The 22,439-nt window shown below is 36.6% G+C and overlaps 1 protein-coding gene across 11 annotated transcripts in view; it reads left to right on the forward strand.

The window, feature by feature from the left end:
* The window catches only part of BAZ2B (bromodomain adjacent to zinc finger domain 2B), a 111,165-nt gene extending 90,621 nt beyond the window's left edge, over positions 1-20,544 (forward strand). For 9 of the 11 annotated variants that reach the window (XM_058840035.1, XM_058840030.1, XM_058840029.1 and 6 more), the window contains 14 exons: positions 326-400; positions 5,502-5,745; positions 7,336-7,398; positions 8,625-8,769; positions 11,098-11,762; positions 12,274-12,550; positions 12,709-12,864; positions 13,335-13,495; positions 14,390-14,700; positions 15,087-15,222; positions 16,945-17,091; positions 17,771-18,033; positions 18,697-18,840; positions 20,023-20,544. In XM_058840035.1, coding sequence (XP_058696018.1) covers positions 326-400; positions 5,502-5,745; positions 7,336-7,398; positions 8,625-8,769; positions 11,098-11,762; positions 12,274-12,550; positions 12,709-12,864; positions 13,335-13,495; positions 14,390-14,700; positions 15,087-15,222; positions 16,945-17,091; positions 17,771-18,033; positions 18,697-18,840; positions 20,023-20,176 — 2,941 coding nt within the window. In that variant the 3' untranslated portion in view covers positions 20,177-20,544. The remainder of the gene's footprint in view (positions 1-325; positions 401-5,501; positions 5,746-7,335; positions 7,399-8,624; positions 8,770-11,097; positions 11,763-12,273; positions 12,551-12,708; positions 12,865-13,334; positions 13,496-14,389; positions 14,701-15,086; positions 15,223-16,944; positions 17,092-17,770; positions 18,034-18,696; positions 18,841-20,022) is intronic. The other 2 variants (XM_058840031.1, XM_058840033.1) reach the window with 1 other exon arrangement.
* The last annotated feature ends 1,895 nt before the right edge of the window (positions 20,545-22,439 follow it).

The following is a 22,439-nucleotide window of genomic DNA, read 5'->3' on the forward strand; positions in this document are numbered from 1 at the left end:
TTATTTTTTCAGTACAGGGCTATGTGATTTGTGGCAAAGACATTTGGAGGCTTGGTACTGAGCTAGAACTGTGAAAAATGTTGAATGCCATGCTTCTTGTGGAAGGAAACCTGAGGTGATACTGGGGATAAAGACTGACATAAGTACCTCTGTGTGCTACAATGGCATCCCTAGTATTGTGATTTCCTAGCTTTAAAATTATTTATTTTGAATTTTAACAATTTCTCCAAGACAGTTATTTGAGGGAAGAGTGTCTGTATGTAAATGTCTGTTAGAAAAAAGATACATAAGTTCACAGTTAATGGATTATTTTCATCTTTGACAGTGAAATTGATAAAAACATTGATTATATGTCAAACTTAAGGAGAGATAAATGGATGGTTGAAGGCAAACTTCGGAAGTAAGTTCCATTTCCTTACGTATTACAATATTTTGCTTTTCTGCCTTTGTTCACATACACTGCTATATAGGGAATTGGTTCTAACCACAAAATCAGCTGACAAAGTTACAGGTTTACCAAGAAATTAGTAATCAAACTGCTTAATTAAGACAGATGTGGATTTAGAATGTTGCATCACCAGTCTTTTACGGTCTATTAAAGACACATGAGATTCAGAGGGTTGGTGTCGCTCAGAATTGGAGCAAAGTCAAGTCTAATTTTGTGTTCTTTGGAGGAAACGAAAAAATTTTTAATTGGAATATTAAAGGAGCCATAAAATTGCTATTGACATAATCAAAGCTTATTTGGACCTACCATAATTCCCAGTGTTCATTCTGAAAGGAATTTTAAGACAACGTGATTTTCATACAACTGCCAGTCGAATTTTGCTAATTTATGTTATCTTAGTGTGTCTCATCTGTCAATGTCACGTTGTTCCCTGTAGCTAGGGATCATATGTAGAATGCAAACTTCGAGGTATTTTTGATATTTTTTAATATTTCTGTTTAAGGTAAAATTGGAACTTCTTAAGGGTTGTCAGTTTCATATTCACTGTTCTCCCATCCTACAAGACAAAATTCCATACAGCAAACATACTGGCTCCAACTATCAGGAAGCTGGACGGCATAAAGTTATGAATCACAGGGGGTAAAAATGCATAGCCAGACTCTGCCTTTTTTTTTTTTTTTCTTTCTCATCTTTACCTCTTGCTAGGAATGGTAAATCCTTTCTTAGACCTTGCTATAGGTACTTTTGTTTCTAATCTTATGTCTCCATTTTTTCCCTTTAATGTATCTCAGAAGGAAGAAGGAAAGAAGTAAAGAAGAAGGACAAGAGGGAGGTAGAGGAAAAAATTAGACCAATAAAAAGAAATTCTCTACTAATACTGCAAATCCCAGTCTGCACAGAGTTAATATATTTTAACCTTTAGGATAACGCAGATACTTTTTTCCTGTCTTCATCTTTATCCCCCCTTTGGGATATAGTTTAAGGAGTGTTTTTGAAGTTCTGGTGCAGCCAACTTGCCGTTAGCAAACTGGGACCCTTCCCCATCTTTGTCTTTTTAGGGCCTGCTTAGTCTTTCTCTCCCTCCATCAAACTGTAAGTACTTGTAGATGTAGGATCTTCCCTTTTCCTTCTAATCTCTCATTTCTTCCCTGTCAAGTACTGAGCATCATATCCTGAAATCCCAAACTCCTCCTACTTTTCACAATCCATTTCCTGTTTTTTTCCCCTTGTGTGGATTTCAGGTTCCAGTAGTGCTCTCCTATTTTTGAGTGCAAATATTGCAGCAGAGCTCAGAAATGTTGCTCTTCTGCTTCTTTGAATTCACTGAGCTTGATTAATCTCTCTCAATCTTTGATTCAAAATTTTTGAATTTTCCTCTTTTTCTGATGAATTCCAAGAAGGTTCTAGAAGAGCTTTCTTCAATCAATTTAAACAATGTTTTCTTCTTTATTTGTGTCAAGTGTGTTTTCCATAAACCCTTAAAACTATTCTGGGGCTTCTCTGAAAAGAAATGTTTGCAGTTCAGTCTTCTTTTTGCTATTTTTTTCTGCTTCCAGACTTCATTCTTACATGTTATCTTCCCCATCCATTCACATCTTGGTCTAATTTTTAAGCATCCCAATCCCAAACAATTTTGCATGGGAATACCTGGTTAGTTGAGTATTCGCTGTGTGATCAGCAGCTGTGACCTCTTTTCACGTGTCTCCAGAGCTTTATGTGCCCCTCAGCACGTGCCCCTGCTGAGGGAAGCGTGTAGGGGATGAATAATAGAGGCTGAGGAATGGATTTATTTAATCTCAGCCTGGCTGGCCAGTGTTCACTGTCGTTAGTCCTCAGACCACTGTGTCCAGGCTGGCTGCAAGTATATCCAAGGAGGATGAGAAAAGATTTCTCTTTTTCATCGAACATGTTCAATGAAGGATTATTTTTGTGCTTATGTTCTCACTTTTTAATGACATAAGCTTCTCAGCTGGGGAGGAGGGAAAAAATAAATACAAAAGCCTGTGCTTGGCAGATGCAAATAAGCAACAGTAAAATCCCTGGTTGGAAAGCAGAATCATTGTTATTTTGTTTTAAGGAATGCTTTCCCTCTCACCCTTTTCCCCACTCTTCCCTCCTTTTCTCCTCCTTCCCTCAAGGATCTTAATAAGTAATATCAGTGGCTGGAAATTGAGTTCTAAACTGCCTGGACTGTTTCTGCTTAGCTGATGGTCAGTGAGAGGCTGCATATGATTCCTTCTCTATCACATTTAGATGTGAATCCTGCTATTAATCTCTTTTTTTGTAAAGGCACCTATCTCATATGATCAAGTCATCTTTCTTTGTGCTTCCTGCATGACAGCTGTGGTCAGACTGTCACCGGAGATGATTGTGATTTTTTTACTAGATGATCAAAGTCTCAGCATCTCCTTTTCCATTACCTGTCTTCTCTTCGGCATCTCTTGTAGCCAGATCAACATAAAACAGAATAAAAATGAAATACAACCTCTTAAAGCATTACATAATAATTCAGTTTTTTACAGGACTTGAAACAAGTTTTTCACTGCAACAGTGTTCTTTTAACATGCCAGTGTTATGGTATGCTCTGTGTAAGTTAATTTCTGTTGAATTAAACCATTTCAACTCTTAAATGATTATGGTATGTAAAAAACAGCATCACTAAGGGGAGAAATTACACCCTAAGTTTGGGTAGAAAATGATAATACTGATTTGCCAAACTTCCATTTTTGAGACACAAGGTGAAATATGTTAAAAGTTTATTAAAAGAACAATGTTCAGAATTTCTTTGCCTTGGTACTACCTGATACTTACATGCAGAAATTACGGGGAAGGCATGAAAACTGAGTCAGAAAGTGAATTTTCCTTCCCTGATCTATTTAGTAAGAATTATAGATCAGATTAGAGCAGGCTTGAGTCAATCATCTGGTTTTCTGATGAGCCACCCACTCTTTTTATAGGCCAGTAGACTACAGTTCTCTCAGCAGTTGCAGATGCACGTTTGATCCATACCTGAAAGTGAGAAAGACAGAACAGTTTCCTAAGTGAGGGTTTTCTTCTCTTGGTGAGCCTTATGTGTAGGTAGCAACAGAAAAATCATGCTGCTTCCTGAAGTAACTAAACATTTTTAAAGTTATGCTGGCATTGGTTTCCGCCTCTGTGCAGAGTAGGGACTGCTGCCTCTTTCTGCTTGTGACGCTACCAAAGGAAGAGCATCTTTGGTTCATTTGCATGCTTGATAATTTGCAGTTATCATGCAAGCTTCCTTTAGTGCTTGACAGCATTGCATCTTTATTTTTGCTTTCAACAAAAGCAGCCTTTTTTGTTTCTTCTGATTCCCTTTAGGTATATGAAAGAGGTGTTGGCAGGTCATTGAACATTCACTTGCCAGCTTTATTACTGAATTGTCTTCAAGATTATCTTAGTGTACGTAAATTGTCTCTAAAATCATCCTGTGCTGCTGCTGTTAATCCAGTCACTGACTAGTGATTTTGGTTTTTAGTTAATTCCTGTGTATTGGCAAGAATTTCCAGTCCACACAAAGAGGCTTGAAGTTATCCTCATAAAGGAGAAATTAGTTTTCTAAAAAACTTAGTCAATAAATAGCCTGAGTCGTATTGATGCTTGTGAGACTGAGGGCTTTTACACCATACCTGAAAATGTTACTTGCTTCCAAATTCACTGAAAGGCCTGAGATTTATTTTTTTTTTAAGATATTTTAAATCACTAAAAAAGGTAAACATCCCCTTGATATGGAAAAAATAAATGTATAAAACTTTATAAATTCTCCAGTGGATTAACCAGTGCAAAAAAACCCAACCCAAAACAACAACAAAACCACACCAAAAAAGACAAAGCCCATCAGTTTTCAAGTCCCCTTGATGATTTCTTTGCTAACAGTCTTTTTCTAAAAACGTGCTGCTCCCAGTTGAAAGTGATACCTTCATTTCAGTCTGTGCTGCTGAGAACTGGCTCTGGTTATCTAGCATTTTAGAAGGCTGATCCATTTGTCAGTGTTCCCTGGAGCCAATACTTGGACAGTGCTCGTTGTACTTGTAGCCGCTTGCTGTATGGAATATTGTTCTGTAGGATGGGAAGAGAGAGGAGTACGACAAGGAAAAATTACGTCCTGGTAATTGTGTTTGTCGTTACCGTTCTGCTTTTCCCATCCTACCTTCTTCAGTCATCTCTTACAAAATCTTTGTCTTTTCTACACGTTTATGAATCTCTTCTAAGTCCAGTTGCGTTTTTGGTCTGCGTGATAAGTGATTGGTTCAGCCTGGCTATTTACACCTCCTGTGGTTCAGCATGTTTGCCTGCAAGCTCCCTGATAGGTGGAACTGTAATTTTTGCTGTGTGGAATCTTGTCTTATAGGGGTTTTATAGAAGAAGGAGGTCTACTACAACCATAATAACTGGTATGTAAGTTTCCCTTTTCTTTCATAAAAGGAAAAATAACAGTTTGAGTAATCTTTAGTAGTTGAGGTAACTAAAATTCCCCAGAAAAAAAGTGTATCTTAGAATAAAAAGTTCAGCTAAAGGACTAATGTTAAATAATAATTGAGGTTCATAAAAATACGGAAAAAAAAAATACTATACCAACCTTGCTGTTGCCATGCAATGCATGTAATTTCATACTTGCAAGTGAGTTTTTTTGCCTTTTCCTCTCTGGTTCAGAGACAGGTATTTTGTCATCATGTTTTTAAATGCATTAAATAAAAGATGAAGAAGTTGAAATGGTTCTTTCTTCTGTATCTTCTTTTCTGACTTCTCAAAATTCCTCCTGTGTTTCATTTCTTCTCAACAGTTACACAGTAAAATTGACCTGGGAGAAACAAAGTCTATTCAGAATGGAACCACGAGGTGTAAGGGTTTTATAACTTCAGTTTTTCTGTTGACTAGTGGCAGTAAATACTGAGAAAACACAGTGTCATGATAGATCAGAAGCTCTAACTTAAATCTGAGCTATATGATTTTCTTTCAGTCTCATAAGAAGAGAGGTATGTTTGTGATACAGACATAATCTATTATTTCACCCTTTCTCATGTGTTCCAAGGCTCAGAATTATTCATGCCAAGAAAACGGGTAAAAGAGACGCTGCGGCGAGCGGGGACGGAGGCGAGGAGCCGCATTCCTTGGAGACACCCGCGCCCGGCCGCAAGCGCCGGCGGAAGGCAGGGGACAGTGACTACGATGATGATGATGATGATGACAGCGATGATCAGGCAGATGAGGATGATGAGGATGAAGAGGACAAAGATGATAAAAAAGGAAAGAAGGCAGAAGCTTGTGAGGATGAGGTGGGGAATTGTCAGTATAGTGAAACTTCATTTCCAAATAAGCTAAAACTTGTTTTCCTTCTGTTTTTCTGCAATATGGCACCATTTCCTCAAAATGTTACCATAAAAAGGAGGGAAGAATGACATGCCTGCAATGTTTTAAAACTTTTATTAGTTTTTAATATTTTGTTAACTAAAAAACAGAACAATAAAGTTACATTTAACCTTCTCTATTGTGAAGCTTGAGTGATCTTCCTGTGTATTTTTTCACAACTTCCCCCAGGTAGTCACTGCCTGACTGTATTTGATCACAAGATGATAAACAATTTTGTTCATCAATGTGGGATACAATACAGGAAGTATCACTGAAAGATTTTTACCTTGTTGAGCTAATTTTTAATGGAATTGCACAGGATTCCACTGGATAGAACCTGATACAGGCACAAGCAATAGAAAATACTACGTTTTAAAGCACTTGGTGTTGTACTGGGGGTTTTCTGTTGGCCAGAAAACAATCCATTCATGCAAGGCTTGGAGATGTTTAAGACTGCCTGAACAATGCATGTATCTAACATATGTAAACTTTGCATACACCCTTAATTAGAAACCCACTTAATTTCTAGAGTAGGAATAACTCTTTGTGCTGTTATTCTTGATTTACTTCAACTATTAGCATTCGTACAAATTTAAGAGACTACCTTAGAGAAGCACCTCAAAGTTCTTAAAAATAACTCAGAATTAAAAGAATACTAATCTCAAGTCAATCCCTTAATCCTTTTCCCTCTTGTACAATCTGTGCAAGTACACCTGTGTTGGTTCACTGGGCATTTCGTAGACAAAGTTCCAGTAACTGTACAGAAATTCATTTTCTGATCTCCCAGATGTTCCATTGCATTTGTATTCTGTGAGGTATTTCAGAAGGCTTTACTCTGGTACGCTTTTATGGAGCCATGAAAAACAAGACCCGTATCTTATGGTGTAGATGACTTTGGCCGTATTCTTTTGGAAACTTACTATTATCTCCAAAGATTTTCTTCAACTAAATTAAAACTCTCATAATGGAAAAGACTCTCATTTTTAGACAGGCAAGAAGGCGGCAATCAGAGCCTTAATCAAGAGTGCATTCCTCTTCATAAATCAGCAGGACTGATGCTGTAACTTTTATAGCAGAGTTATAATTTAACATGGCTCTACAATTTCATGTAGACATTGAAATAAAATGCAAATTTTGGACTGACCAAAGATTTACTGATAGGATTTTAAGAGATGCCATTATTTCATGCATGAGAAACATTTATTTTGACTGTCTAAAAAGATTAAATTCTGTAGTGTTGCGTTCATTCGCAAACTGAGTTACTTCCAGTTTTCAGCAAACATGAGCTTTGTCCACATCTGGGGTGGTTGAAAAATATTCAAGGTGTATTCTCTTTTCAGTTATGTTGTTGCTAGTGAAATATATAGCACAAAGCACACAATTTGAAAGTTTTTTTTTCTCTTTAGTATTTTCCTCTCCTTTTCTCTTACATCTTTTTTCTGTAATAATGATAAGACATAGTAGTATGATTTCATCCTGAAATAAATTTAGTGTAACAGTGTATTTGGTGATTATAGGATGATGGGGACCAGGCAGTAAGTGTTGAAGAACTAGAGAAGCAGATCGAGAAACTGACAAAGGTGAGAGATCATTACTGTTTTTTCTACTACAAATGTGATCACTGGGTGTCATGAGTTAAAACATTAAACATCATTTTCAATGCTCCAACTTAATATAAATTGAAATAAATATCTACTCTTGTTTTGTGAAAGTATGAATGATGGTTGGATTCATGACACCTGAACTGTGAGTTCAGTCTGGTGGCACTAAGTGGAGGTCACTCAAAAGGCAGTTAATAGTAATAGTTAATAATATGTTTGCACTTCAGAGAATAAAAAGTAATCTAATTTTTACCCAGATCTACTTCATATATTCCTGTTTGTTGATTTTAGAAAGTGATGACAAATTTTTTATATGAGAAGCAATGGCTTCATTTATACAATGGATTGTGGTTCTCATGCCCTCCTTTCCATGCTGATTTCTGCAGTTGTACTCCAAGCCAATACAGAGCTGTCTGGGCTTCACACTGTGGAAGAAGCAGAAACAGAATAGGAAGAGAAGTGTATATGAGAAAGATGTAATGCTGTAATTAGAGGTCCTCATGGTCCATGCTTTTATTGTTCCTATTAGAAAATTTTTCATTTAAGATTTTGTGTTGGTTTTTCTCATGTTCATGTTCATTGCAATAAATTAGCAGTCCAGGATTCCACTTGACTCCCAGCAGCATCAATTTAGCAGAGCAAGAACTGAATAAACAAACTGAAGTTCTTGTTGGCCCCCCTCAAAGACCTGTGTTAAGTTCAAAGACAGAGTTTATTTTTGTGTATTGTTGTTGTCATTTTTTTATGAACAGTCAAGATATCTCATTAGTCTTCCATCAGCAGTTGCACTATCTGTCTTCAGGATTCTGTTTACCTTTTGCTTATGCTGGGTAATTGTTAGTATTTCAGCTGCTTTTGTGCAAGGAAATCTTTCTTGGATCCATTGCTTTTTGAGAGTCAGGGATAAAAAGACAAGGTGCACCATTGCAGTGTGTTTTTAGAGGAAAACTGATAAACCTAGGCTGAGCCAAGGAGTGTTTTAATTGATTTTTTTTTTAAAGGGAGCTTTGTAAGTAAAATCACCAAGGCAGTGATGGTGAGTAGACTACCACAACACACAGGCACATCACTATCCCAAATCTCTGAGAAGACCTCCTTGTCTGACCCTTGAACTTCTGTTCAGTCTGGCAACCAGATATTATTTTCTGTAATGATGAGATTTTTTTTCCCCCACTGATTTATAATGCTCTCCCTTTTTAAAATAGCAACAAAGCCAGTACAGAAAGAAGTTATTTGAAGCTTCGCACTGTTTGCGTTCAATGATGTTTGGTCAGGACCGTTACAGGCGTCGCTACTGGATCCTGCCCCAGTGTGGTGGTATTTTTGTAGAGGGCATGGAAAGTGGTGAAGGTAAGAGCCATAACGGAATGGTGGCAAACAATGCCAAGAAATGCTGTCAGTAGAGCTCTCCACTCATGTGGTTCTTTGGTATCTCTGTCTGGTTATGAAAGATCAGGTAATACTTTTAAAAATGAGGATTGGTATTTTGGAAGTTTTCAGTTGTTCTGCATGTTATGCTTTTACCTACCTGCAAAGTTTTTTGACGCTTTCTGAACTATTTCACCTTTCCCTGTGGCAGAGACCTCTGTGTATGAAGATTTGGAGGACCATAGAGTGCAAAAAAGAATTTTCATCCTCAGATTTTCTACAAATGCACAGACTATTCTGTGCATGAAGATATGGTAGATGTCTGCAAAAATATGACAATTATTTTCATGCAGTGAAGTACCTTGTTTTCTGATCAACTACATGATTCAGTGTCTGTATTTTACCAACTGACCTTTAACCAGCAATTGCTGAAATTATTTTGCTAAAATGAAAATATAATTTTGGGGTTGTAACAGTAGTATATTAACTGTGGTTGAATTTTTCCAATGCCTTTAATTGGATAGATACAGAAATTATGTATTAATCTGACTTTTTTGTTGGTATTAGAATTTTTAAATGTAAACCTTCATTTTGGCCAAAGAAAAATCCTTTCTAATTTTCATATAGATGAACCAAAACCTCATTTCTCTCACATTTTTTTCCCTCAAAAAATAACAAGAAAAAAATCTGATGGACATCAGAATTTCATGATCTCATGAGAATTGCATCATTCTAGAGAGCTGTTTAATTAACTGTAACAGTATGGCATAGTAGAAAATTTGAGCCTGGTTTGGGGTCCAAAAATAAGCCATAGAACTTACCCTAAATGTAATGTTGATCATCAAGGTATCTTTCTAAAATGGGTAGCATAAAATGTACTTTCCTCTCTGTCTCCTGCTCCACATGAACTTACGGTCTGTGTTAGGAGCGGTTTTGCATGAGTAGCTGCATACAGAATGTGCTGCTTGCATTTCTTTGGTTTGCTGTATTTAATTGCATTTTAATCAGATGAATCCCCAAACACTTTGGAAATGGTACGCCAAAAAAAACCAAAAACCCATACACTCATGTGTTTTAAAATAGTAAAAAACTCCATGCAAACAAACACACACAATAGTTTTAGCAAAGAGCTGTAGGGCAAACCTCTTTTTTTTTAATGTTGTCTTAATGAAAGCTTAATCTCCCTGAAAAGGCAAACAGATGCGTCCTTAAATTCTTACCTGCCTCCTCTTCCCCTCAGCTCTTAAGTTTGCCCTCTTTATGTAAATTCTACAGTTTATCTATTTCTAATTCCCTTACCCTAAACCTTGGAAAAAGGTGATATAAAGTCTTCAACGATCTGTCCATTTAAACAATACTTCTCTATCCCTTTTGTGTATCCATTTTCATGCTTGTGCAGATACTTAAATTGTTTATCTCTTGATAAAGACTATAATTGTGAACACTTTTTGAACTTTTAATAGGAGGGGATGTACTTTTCTTTGTAGAAATTACAGCTTTTCAGGAGCAAGTAAATATTCATAGATGTTCCTGCCATGAACTGTAAGCCATGTGTTTATTTGTGGCTGCAGTATCTGATGAACATAAAACATAAAATAAGGAGTTGGATTTTCTACCTTCTTCCCCTTATGCTAACAGTTTTCTATTTAAAAGTACTTCATACTTTTAAAGACTTTTCGTCTGACTTGGCAGTCAGTATAAGGGTAGAAGAGAAACAGTTAATAAGGACTAGTAATGCAAAGAAGAGGAAAAAAATAGTTTTCTCCTTCTGTAAAAGGTAGATCTTCAGATCTTTTGCACTTCCTATGTTTGAAGAACCTTTTTTTTTATAAATCAGCTTCTGCTTGCTGTTTAGATGATTTGGATTGTTTGGATGTTAGTTGTCTGCTTAGTTGTATGGTGAGTTCCAGTCATGCTGGGTGGCTCTTGAAAGAGTACTAAACTTCACAGACTGAGGCATGTGGAGTCCTGCAAAAAGAAAGTGACAAAAATTTTCCATTTCAGAGACTTGTCACTGGCAAACTGCTTCAGATGTGTGAATCCAGTAGCGTATTAGCCATATTGAGGTGATTTTTCATAGAGGCATTTAGTAGTGTTTAAATCTGTATGCCTATAAACTTGTTTCCTTCTGCAAAGTGTGCTGTAAAGTGAGAAGGGGTTTCGTTAGCAGCAGCAACAATAACAAAGATATGGGAATCTAACACATGTTGAGCTAAAAATGAAGTAATCTCTAATTCAAACTGTGATTATAAAAACTTGGTAAAATAGTTGATCTGTTACAGGTAATCTGTGCTTCTTGTACCTTTTTAGGTCTAGAAGAAATTGCAAAAGAAAAAGAGAAGTTAAAAAAGGAAGAAAGTATGCATATCAAAAAAGAAGAATTTGAAACAGAAGACAAATTACATTGCTTAGCTACAACTCACTGTGAGCAAAAGGAAAATCTGAAAGAAAAGGACAGCACTAACCTGTTTCTACAAAAACCTGGGTCATTTTCAAAATTAAGCAAACTGTTAGAGGTAGCAAAAATGCCACCTGAGTCTGACACTATGTCTCCAAAACCTAATGGCAGTGCAGCAAATGGCTGCACATTATCTTACACGAGTAATTCAAAAAACTCTGTCTGCGGTCTGCAACCCCCTGCATCACAAAGCTCCATCGAGAAGTCTGATTCTAATAATCTTTTCAGTCCTAATGCCAGTGGGACAGGAAAGTTTTACAGTTCTCCACTAATTCCAAATGATCAGTTGTTAAAGACTCTTACAGAAAAGAGCAGGCAGTGGTTCAGCCTGTTACCGCGGGTGCCCTGTGATGACACCTCGGTGACCCATGTGGACACACCAGCTTCTACAGCTCCACTCACTCCTCAGTCACATCCACCATCAAAGTCACCATCACCTGTTCCATCACCTCTTCTGGGCTCAACCTCTGCACAGAGTCCCATGGGATTAAGTCCTTTTGCATTGTCACCACTGCAGGTAAATCAAGTCAATTTTTGAATAGCTTGAATTTGCAGAGCTTATTTGGGCAGGATATCTGTTTATACAAATTATTTCACAGACCTGCAATCATTTTATCTGCATTTATTTATTTTTTTTCTGTTTCTAAATGTTCATAACTAAATACAGAAGTTCTATAATACTAGATTATGATGCTTCAAGTAAGCCAACGTATGGTATTTTGTACATGTATTTCAGTAATTAATTTGGCTTTTCAGGTGTTGGCTACTGGTATTAAATGAAAAGTGTGTAAATACAAACTAGATTTTGGAAGTGTAACACACCAAACTGAATCTTTAAAAGCTATTGTTTTTTGGCATTAACCAGGCCCTAATAAGAAGTATTACATGTCAGTGTTACATTAGTTTCTCTGAAACTAATTGAAGTACTGAGTGAAGGCTTTCTTTGTGTTTTGATTATTGTTTGACAAAGAGCATCCTAATCATAATTCAGGTTTCTTGGTTATATTAATGATAGTTGTGCTCTGTAGCAGATGAAGACAGGACTACCTATAATGGGACTTCAGTTTTGTGGATGGCCTACAGGAGTTCTCACTTCAAATGTTCCATTTCCATCTCCTTTACCTGCTCTTGGATCAGGTCTGGGATTGTCAGAAGGGAATGGTAACTCATTCTTGGCATCTAGTGTTCCTGCAAGTAAAAGTGAATCACCAGCACTACCAGCTGAAAAAATAACTTCTGCCCCTTCTACAGCAGCTGAAGTAGCCAAGCCTGTAGATTATCCTAACCCAAAGCCTATACCAGAAGGTAAGTGTAATGCAACGCTAAGATGATACTTCCTGCAATGCCTCTGTCATGTTACAGGGTTTTTCTTAACAATTTTCCTGTTGATTTTCTAATATGATCATGTGTGATGACATAAAAAAAAGCACCTGCAAAGTGTTTATATGTTTGTCTTGATTTAGAAATGCAGTATGGGTGGTGGAGGATTACTGATCCAGAGGACCTGAAATCTTTGCTTAAAGTGCTGCATCTCAGGGGAATAAGAGAAAAGGCCTTACAAAAGCAAATACAGAAACACATGGATTATATCACTCTGGCCTGCATCAAAAACAAGGATGGTATGTAGCTGATGTTTGTGTTACACATGGTGTTGGGGCACCAGACAACTGGCAGAGAGCTCTTTGGGATATGTTTAGCAGGAGAGTTAAAGTAATGGTTGGAGCAAGAAGGTAATGGTCTCCTTACCTGTAGTCACCTTTTTGCCAGCCTTGTTCTGGAAAGTTACTGGATTAGAGAAATGCCATGTAATTTAAGTAGTTCTAGTGGTATAAGGAACCTTCTTAAGCTCTGGTAACCTTCTGAAGCTCTTTCCATCTCTGTAGCACTTGGCCTCTCCTTCCCCTTCTTGCCTTTAAATTGCAGGTTTGAAGGCATACAGAATTTGTTGTCCTTATTGGGTATTTTAAGAATAGTATACTTTTACAGCAGTTCTTCAGCATTTGACTGGAGTGACAGGTAAATCAGTTTGAATTTACCAGTGCAGTTGTAATGCTAATTAAAATAACAAAAATGTGATTCTCAAATGCAGTTGCTATTATTGATATCAATGAAAATGAAGATAACCAGGTAACTCGTGATGTTGTGGAAAACTGGTCAGTAGAAGAACAAGCTATGGAGATGGATCTTGCTGTTCTTCAGCAGGTGGAAGATCTAGAGAGGAGAGTTGCATCAGCTAGTTTACAAGTTAAGGTAAAACCAACTTTCAGTAAAATGTCTCTTTAAAATAAGTGGTAAGAATTTAAAATAGACAGCAGTCTTTGTGTATTGTTAAGTATACAATTCTTATTCCATCCTAATTGCCTGCAAATGAAACAAATGCACTGTGCAGTATCACAGAGATTCATGTCTGAAACATTTTATTGCAGTTCAATCTTCAGCTGAAGATGCTTACAATGGCAATCCCTGGAGAGTGTTCTCCTACAATGCAGTTCCGTGTACATTTTTTTTAACCTCTGAATGCAAAGACTGTATTTCATATAGAGTGCTTAACTCTTGGGGGGTTTGACACAGTTCTGCCTGGTTTGTGTGATTGTTGCTGTTAATGCTTTCAGACATGCCCACAAGAGCATCAGAATAATTTCTGTGAGTATTGTAGAGCCATGGAGAGTACGCAATGGTTATGAGAGTGATAAAGTTAGGAATTCTCTGGATTTTGGAATTTTTCCAAGGTGGGCGTAAGGTTATCAAATTGCATATGTTTGGTTATAGTACAGGTGCAGTGTTTGGGATCTAGTTTTTGGCATGAGATGGATGTTATTTTCCTGTGTCCTGATACTGCCTCCTGAGCCTACTGAACAGGTAGACCTCTTCTGATGTTTCAACCATCTACTTCACAAGGGGATAAGAATGCAGACTATTGCAGAAAGGTCCCTTCAGAAAATCCAGTAATGCTTGTATTTCTTGATTAATTATTTTAGTTCTCTGGATATTTTTGGAAAGTGTCTCCACAGATGGATTACAAGTAACCAAGATCTACTGGAAACAGCACTTCAATTACTTAGTTTGATTCCATAAAAAAGTTCCTCTGTTTGCACACTGAGTTAACAGCAACCAATAAATGCCCAAACCTTTCTATTGACATAGGGTTGGCTGTGTCCTGAACCTGCATCAGAGAGAGACGACTTGGTATATCGTGAACATAAGTCAATTACTAGATTGCACAAGAAGCACGATGGAGATTGTGCTGGAGGCGGAGAAGGCAATGCCAGCTCTCTAGAGCGGAGGAGTGACAACCCTCTAGATATAGCTGTAACCAGGCTCGCTGACTTGGAGCGGAACATAGAGCGAAGGTATCTGAAGAGCCCCTTAAGTACCACCATTCAGATCAAACTGGATAATGTGGGCACAGTTACTGTCCCTGCTCCTGCACCATCTATTAGTGGTGATGGTGACGGGTAGGTTATTGAAATTAACTTGAAAAATTATTGTGCTTCTTTGCTAATTGGAGCCTATTTTCTTATTGCCTGTTATCTATGTACTTTCTTGTATGTCTGTGATCCGTATGGATCATGTTATTCTGCATGGTGCTTTGTAAATATTTTTTTTGTTACGTTTGTTAATAATCTTGCAAAATTATCTTACATTTAACTGGTTGTGACTAAGCTTTGAGGCACGTAGCCACAGTCTGTGCACTACATGAAATTTAGTTGCTTAAACCTTATACTTATTGGCTGTGTACGTTTTGTCATTGCTTGGCTTTCAGTGTGATAATGATTGTCCCACATTTAAACATGAGCAAACACAGGTGTGACCTACTTAATTTGCCTGTATTTTAATGCAGAACTGAAGAGGATATTGCTCCAGGGCTAAGGGTGTGGAGAAGGGCACTGTCAGAAGCACGCAGTGCTGCCCAGGTAGCTCTGTGCATTCAGCAGTTACAGAAATCAATAGCATGGGAAAAATCCATTATGAAAGTTGTAAGTACCTAACTGTTTTTGCTATATCCTATTTTCCAACTTTGGGCATTTTAAGTTGAATAATACATTTCTTATTACTTCACGTAAAACCTCACACAGCTAAACTGTACATTGTGCACAGATGAATAAGCCTAATGGAAAAGATTGTCCCTTGCTTGCCAAATTCAGCATGCTGAACTTGCTGTGATAGAAGGCTCTTGTAAATGGTTTCGTTGTTTAAGATGGTAATTATTCTTTGATAATGACATTGAGGTAAAAGTCATCTTGTTCCATCTCATGAAAGATACTCTTTCTAATGAAGTGTTTCTAACCTCACCTGTGACACAAATTTTACGGAGGTTCAACATCATATATCCTTCACTAAGGATTTCATTTTTCAGAGAGTTGAGATGCTCCAAATATATGGCTTCTTTGCATGCAGAGTTCTCACAACTGAACATACAAATTAGGCCAGTATGTGAGGAAACAAACTGGAATATCTGTTTCCTTGTACACTCAGCAAGTCAATCTCTGTCAACTGCATGTACAAAAAAAGCACATGAATGGGATATGTCAGAATTTGCATGGACCTCTGAACCTCAAATTCCTGAAAACTTAGTACTGCAGCAATAGTGACTACAGTGTGATCAAGTATGACCAGTGTTTTCTAGTGGGTGACAAAAGTGATTTGATTTGTGCTCCTTTTCCTATTTTTTTCATTTTTGTCAGAGCTGTACAGATTCTAATTACAGCTGGGCAGTTGAAGGGTGATTTAAATAAAAGCTGTAATGTCAGGCTGTACTTTTGAGTTTATATAGCTGTTAGTTTTAAGGAGTCTCTTTAGGGCAAAAAGCTTATGAATTTGATAGGAAATGTGAAAAGACATTGGAAAGTTTCAAGATGAATTAATTTATTATTCAGAAAAAGATACATCACCCTCAGTTTGGTTTAAATATTCTCTGCATTTAATTACAGCACAGTTGGTTAGAGCAGGATGCCAAGGTCATGGATTCAATTCTTGTATGGGCCATTCACTTAAGAGGTGGACGCAATGATCCTCATGGGTCCTTTCAAACTCAGAATATTCTGTGATACCAGTAACCATATGTATTTGGTAAAAATATTTGGAGATTTTTTAAGTTCCTGGAAAAGATGTCTAGAAGTAAGGGAGTAGCAAAATCAATGTGTGTAAGAAAATTGACAGTCCTTCAGATATTTTTAAGTTAGTGTGAATTTTAGGAAGTGCTTGGTCATTTGTTTTGCTTTACTGAATTTGTTCTTGGTGGCCCTTGGATAAGATCCTTACCAATTACTATGTGGAAGTACTCTTGCAAAATATAAATTTTCCTTATTAAATAGCAATATATATATATATATATATATATACATTTCCAGTATGGCATAAATGAGATTTCTGAGGTAATATGTTTGGGCCAAGAGGTTTTGACCTTTACTTTTCACAGACATTAATGAATTATAAGAAGTGCTCATCTTTTGCTACACCTGTGTTAGAATAAATGAATTGCTTTTCCAGCATGTTCCCCAAATGTAGCCTTTGGATTAGTTCCTTACATACTCTATATATTCTTCTATGGATATGATCATTTGCAGATTCTGACTGAAGTAAAATGGAGGTATTTTTGAGAGTGAATTTTTGTGTTTGAAGGAGAAGGGTAATTTAGGTACCATTTATGTGTTTTGAATTTTAAAAGTGGAATTAAACCCATTTTTCATGAATTACAGTACTGCCAAATTTGTCGAAAGGGAGATAACGAGGAGCTGCTCCTCCTTTGTGATGGTTGTGATAAAGGCTGTCATACCTACTGCCACAGACCCAAGATCAGCACCATCCCAGATGGGGATTGGTTCTGTCCTGCCTGCATAGCAAAGGTAAGGGTGAAAGGACTGGAGCAAGTGACTGGTTTTATTGTATATGGTAGAGTTACAGATCTACCAGTGCATTTTCAGTGAAAATAATGGTTTGTATGTTTTATGGGAGCTCCCATTAAATTATGAAACGAGTAGTTTTATTTAACCTGCATTTTTGTGGCAGTAAAGGCTACAGTTTTATTTGCTCTAAACAGTGGGCTTTTAATGTAAGTAGGTACAGAATTTTCATGCTAATTCAATACCATAATTTTTAATTTGTTTCAAAATTTATTCAAATTCAGATTTCATCATTAAGTGTTGACAGACCTATGTCTCCGGTTCTGTTTTAAAAGAAAAAGCAGAAAAAAAAAATTGTGGATTTTTTTTGGTATGTTTATATCATTTAGTAATGGACTAATATTTGTGTAAAAGTATGCCAACTTGGTTGTTAGTGGATACTGTTTCACTAATTTGAATGTCAGGTGCATTTGTACTGTCACAAGTTGAGAACCTAGGTTGTGAGTACGAGGAATTTCTGCAGCTTTATTTGCCTTCAGAGAAGAGGAAAAATTGAATAATCTCCAATAGTAAATACTTATTTTTTTGGTGCTTCTGTTTCTGATCTTCATTGCTGTCTGTCAGTGATAAGAGGTTTCTGTAATTTCTAGGTTATTACTTATTTCAGTTCTCTCTATTGTAGGCAAGTGGTCAAACTCTAAAAATAAAAAAACTTCAAATTAAAGGTAAAAAAAGTAATGAACAGAAGAGAAGCAGGAAATTAGCAGGAGAAACAGAGGATGAAGACTCTGCAACTACAAGCGTTGCCTTAAAAAGAGGAAAAACAGATCCTAAAAAAAGAAAAATGGATGAAAATGTTTGTGTAAGCCAGTTAAAGCAAGACAATTGCACTGCTGTTAAGAAACCTAAGAGAGATGGAGACTCCAAGGACCTGGCTATATGCAGGTAAAGTGTCAGATGCTAAATTTGGGGTAAGTCTTGTTGGAACAAGTAGTACTTGATCCATTTTCTCTCTGTTCTGGGGAACAGAGTGCTGTTCTTTGACAAATGTATGTGTGTATCTACACCTCTCGCGAGTGTGTGTACACACACGTTTGCTGGGAGAACGTTCCTCTCAAGACTGGGAGGAGAGAACCCAGCCCCAGCAGCAGTGGCACTGAGCCTTTCTCAGGGGTATCCAAGACAATCTCTGCTGTATCCGAAGGGGCACACATGAACCGTCTGCTGTGCTGGCATTGCTGCTCAGCCAAAAGAAAGAAGCCAAAAGAAGTTTAGCCATGTCACAGTCTTGCAAAGTCAGTCTTAGCAGCTGGTTTGCAAATGGTTTACATTGAGGATCAAATTCGCAGGACCATGTTTTCTTTTGGAATGTTTATCATTAGAATTTCATCTCACACATGTTGCCTGGAGAGAACTTCATGCTATTTTAGTTACTCAGTTGTCCGTCTCTATGTATATTGTTCTCAGCCTTGCACAGGGTGTAGAATGCAGTGCTTCCTTTTGTAAAGTGAATAATTTGGCAGTTCATAGAGAATTCATGTAGTAGTGAAAACACTGTGAATATATGAACAGTTAAAAAATACTAATTTGAAACCTTACTTTGTTCAGCATGATTCTCTCAGAATTGGAAACTCATGAAGATGCCTGGCCTTTCTTACTTCCTGTAAACTTGAAACTTGTTCCTGGTTATAAGAAAGTTATTAAAAAACCTATGGACTTTTCTACCATTAGAGACAAGCTAAGTAGTGGACAGTAAGTAAACCTATTGTAAATTTTACTTTACATTTTAAAAATATTTAAACACTGAAATACAATGTGTTTTTTAAATAAGCTAAACCATATTGTTCTACTCTGACACATCTGTGATTACTTTTACAGTCAAAATAAAAATTCTTGATTGTATGCTTTTATCTGTGCCATATCCAAGTGAAATAGTGTGTTGGATAGAAGAATGTGTGGAAATGGCTGAAAAGCAATAAAACTGCCTGGTCAAATGCACCAAAGCAATCAACAGGAAGGCTTTTTTCCCTGGTCTTTTTTCATGGAGATACTTTAGTGTTAACTGCCTGTCAGATGTAACTAAATATGTAGGCTTTAAGCTACTGAGTCCCTGTAAATGATGTGGCTGTGGAGCGAATTGCCAGCTCGGTTGTGGGTAACACTCCTGTAATGGTGGTTAATCATTTTATAGTCCTACAAATTAGACTGCACAGATTCTTAAAAGAGAAGACCACACTACATGCATGCCTCTGTGAACCTTCCCTCCTTCTTGTTATCCCCGTGCTCTAATGAATTTGTGAAGATGGACTCTCTGTAGTGTCTGTCAGCTCTACACAAAGTGACTTTCCTAGGATAGCACAAGGAGCTTTTTAACCTCTTCAGGCTTTTTCTCCCATGAATATGAGATTTAAATGCTCCCCTTGTGCTCATGTCAGTAGACTTGTAACTTTTGTTCTTATTTTTAATAATTTAATAATTGAAATAAATAAACCATTCAGGGGTATGTTCAGAACAATCAAAAGAATTTTCAAAGACAGTGTCACAGGATTATCTGGGCAATAACCCTTTTTTGTACCAGTTTGTTCCTCACTTAGATAATTTCAGCTCTAGTCAACATTTTGGAAGGGCCCTGTGCCCAAGAATAGATGCATAAATGGGAAATAGCCATAGCATTTTAGCTAGAAAGCTGTTGAAGAGGAGGAATTAGTTTCATAGAAATTTGTTTTTCCAGTACAGGCATGAAATTCTACCTTACAAAACTTCTGAGGAAACTAACAAAACAGTGACAAGAGAATATTTCCATTCACTGGAATAAAATGTTCATTTTATTAGAAATTCTAATTTAAATTCTTAAATATTTTCTCATGTAGTTGAAATACATTTCCCCCTTGATTCTCTGTGTTCCAAAAACGATTCACTTTTTTCTTCTTTCAGGTACCCTAATCTTGAAGCATTTTCGCTGGATGTCAGGCTTGTTTTTGACAACTGTGAAACTTTCAATGAAGATGATTCTGACATAGGCAGGGCTGGCCATAACATGAGGAAGTATTTTGAAAAAAAATGGACAGAGATTTTCAAAGTGAGCTGAAGCTACTAGAAGTCTTTTTTTTCTTTTATTTTTTTTCCATTAAATGAGGACTGATAAGACCAGCAATGTGAACTATATTTACATGGAAGTGCAAGGCACATACGTAACTAATTTTTTCCTTTAAAATATCACAGAGTTGTGATACTAGTTTTAAAGGCTTCACTCCTACAGCAACCATGGCCCCTTGGTTATTGGTTTGTGTGTTTTAAACTAATTTAGGTAGAACAGGGAAGCACACCCAAAGAATTTCAAAGAAAGGGGTGTTATAGTGCAATAGAAATTTATGAAAACGCACTGAATATTCAACCACCAGAGCTCTACTTGGGGAAATGGTTATCTTTTCCCTTTCAATAAATATCTATTTTTCATTTTTTTTTTACTTTGTAGTTTATTTTTTAGTGAATGTATTTAATTTTATGAATTATTTATGATTATACAGCATTCAGAATCTTCGTTTTCTGTGAAAAGGAAGAACTAGAAAATTGCTTTAAATGTTGAAAATACAACAAGGAATGTTTTAAAATATAAAACAAAGCCAAGTAAAACTGTTTACACTGATGTGCTGTGAAGGCACTAAAAATTAAACTTTACTGTAGAGTTACAAGTACATTTATATATATGTTGCTGCATCACCTGTGTAGTTAAATTGTATTTCAAGACAAGTGAAGAAAAATTGAGACATGTATATACTGTTCATTATTGTTTATATTAAGTCTTGTTTTAAATATGTATGATGTGTACATATTGTTTGCAGACATTATTGTTTATGCCTTAGGAGGATGGTAGCATTTTATTTTAGTCTTAAGGTAATTATAGCTCTATGGCTTGTACAGTAATTATCCTCTACCAACACTGTGGAGTCTCCTTAATCTTGGTAGTGCCTGCCTTTAAAACAGGGTGTAGGGGATATTAGTTTTCCATTTTTCTATTTTGTTATATAATTTCAAGCCCCCACAGCCTCAAATTCAAGTATAATCATTTGTATCCATGTGAAAGAAAATAGTGACAATTTCCTACGCACACAGTATTTTTTCATAGAAACATTTCCCTCCATTTGCCTTGCCACAGAATAACAAAAGAAGACATTTGTAACCACTGTGTTTTATCTGCTGTGTGTTGTGGTGGCCTGTTGGGGCAGATAGATTGGAATTTTTTTTGTACTAATGTAAGAGTACTTGAAGTTTTATTTAAGAGAAATGTTGTGGAAAGGTAGCATTCTTTTTCTTTTCCTTTTTTAGGAGTGTTATTTTTCACTAGTATGTGTGGCACGGATAAAATAAAAGACTGTTTTGCAAACCAGATTTTCTTGGCAATTTTAATACTTCAGGTCCTGTGTATACAGGTTTTTTGGTTTGGGGTATTTTTTATATAGTATCTTGGGAGTCTTGCATTTAACCTTCAGTTCTTTTTATCATGCATCTAATTCTCCTGGGTTGTTAATGGTAGTTCATAAGGAAGCAATTGCCAAGTAGTCAGAGAGCAGTTCTCTGCCTGTAAATAACGGTGGTGTGCCAGGCTGATCCATGTCCTCACAGAGGTGGAAATGCACACATTTGGTCATGTTTCTGAAAACCACCGTCCATGGAAGGTTTTGTCCCTTTTTTGGCCTGCAGAAGGGCATTAAAATCATAACCCTTTCTCTGACTTCTTTATTTTAATAAAATACAGGAATTACAAACAGATATTGTGGAACCACCATATCTGTAGTTCTCTCACAAAATAATGTTGGGGAGGTGTTGGTTTTTGCTTTTTAACTAGGTCTGTCATTTTTGAGTCTTAGTGCCTGTTTTTCAGTGAATGTTTCCATTGTTCTCCCCAGAATATCTTGTTCAGTAATATTTTCCATTATCCCAAAGTTCTGTTAGAAGAATCTTGATTACTTTTTTTTGAATAAAAAAATTACATTTGGGTGTCGGACAGTCTTGCACGCTGACATGAACTTCCACACAAACTGCTCCACGCCTTTCCTTTTTATGCCCATTCTGAAGACATAAGTAAAGAGGTTTGCTGTCATGTACCAAAGATGTGAAGATTAATCACCATTTTGATTTTATGATGGTAAGCTTGTAAGAAGGTGTTACAAATATGCTTAGACAATTGAGAAATCTAGTTCTTCAGTGATTTTTTGGGTCAGATTCTGTACTAGTTAATGCTTTGTCTGCAATACTAGAACTGTTAGTTTTCTGAAATGTCATGTTACCAGCTATACTACATGCAGTATCTGTGATACAAGTTGCATTTTTTTCAGCTTGTATCCCAGTTC

Source organism: Poecile atricapillus, chromosome 5 (genome assembly GCF_030490865.1).
Source record: "Poecile atricapillus isolate bPoeAtr1 chromosome 5, bPoeAtr1.hap1, whole genome shotgun sequence".
NCBI classification, from domain to species: Eukaryota; Metazoa; Chordata; class Aves; order Passeriformes; family Paridae; genus Poecile; species Poecile atricapillus.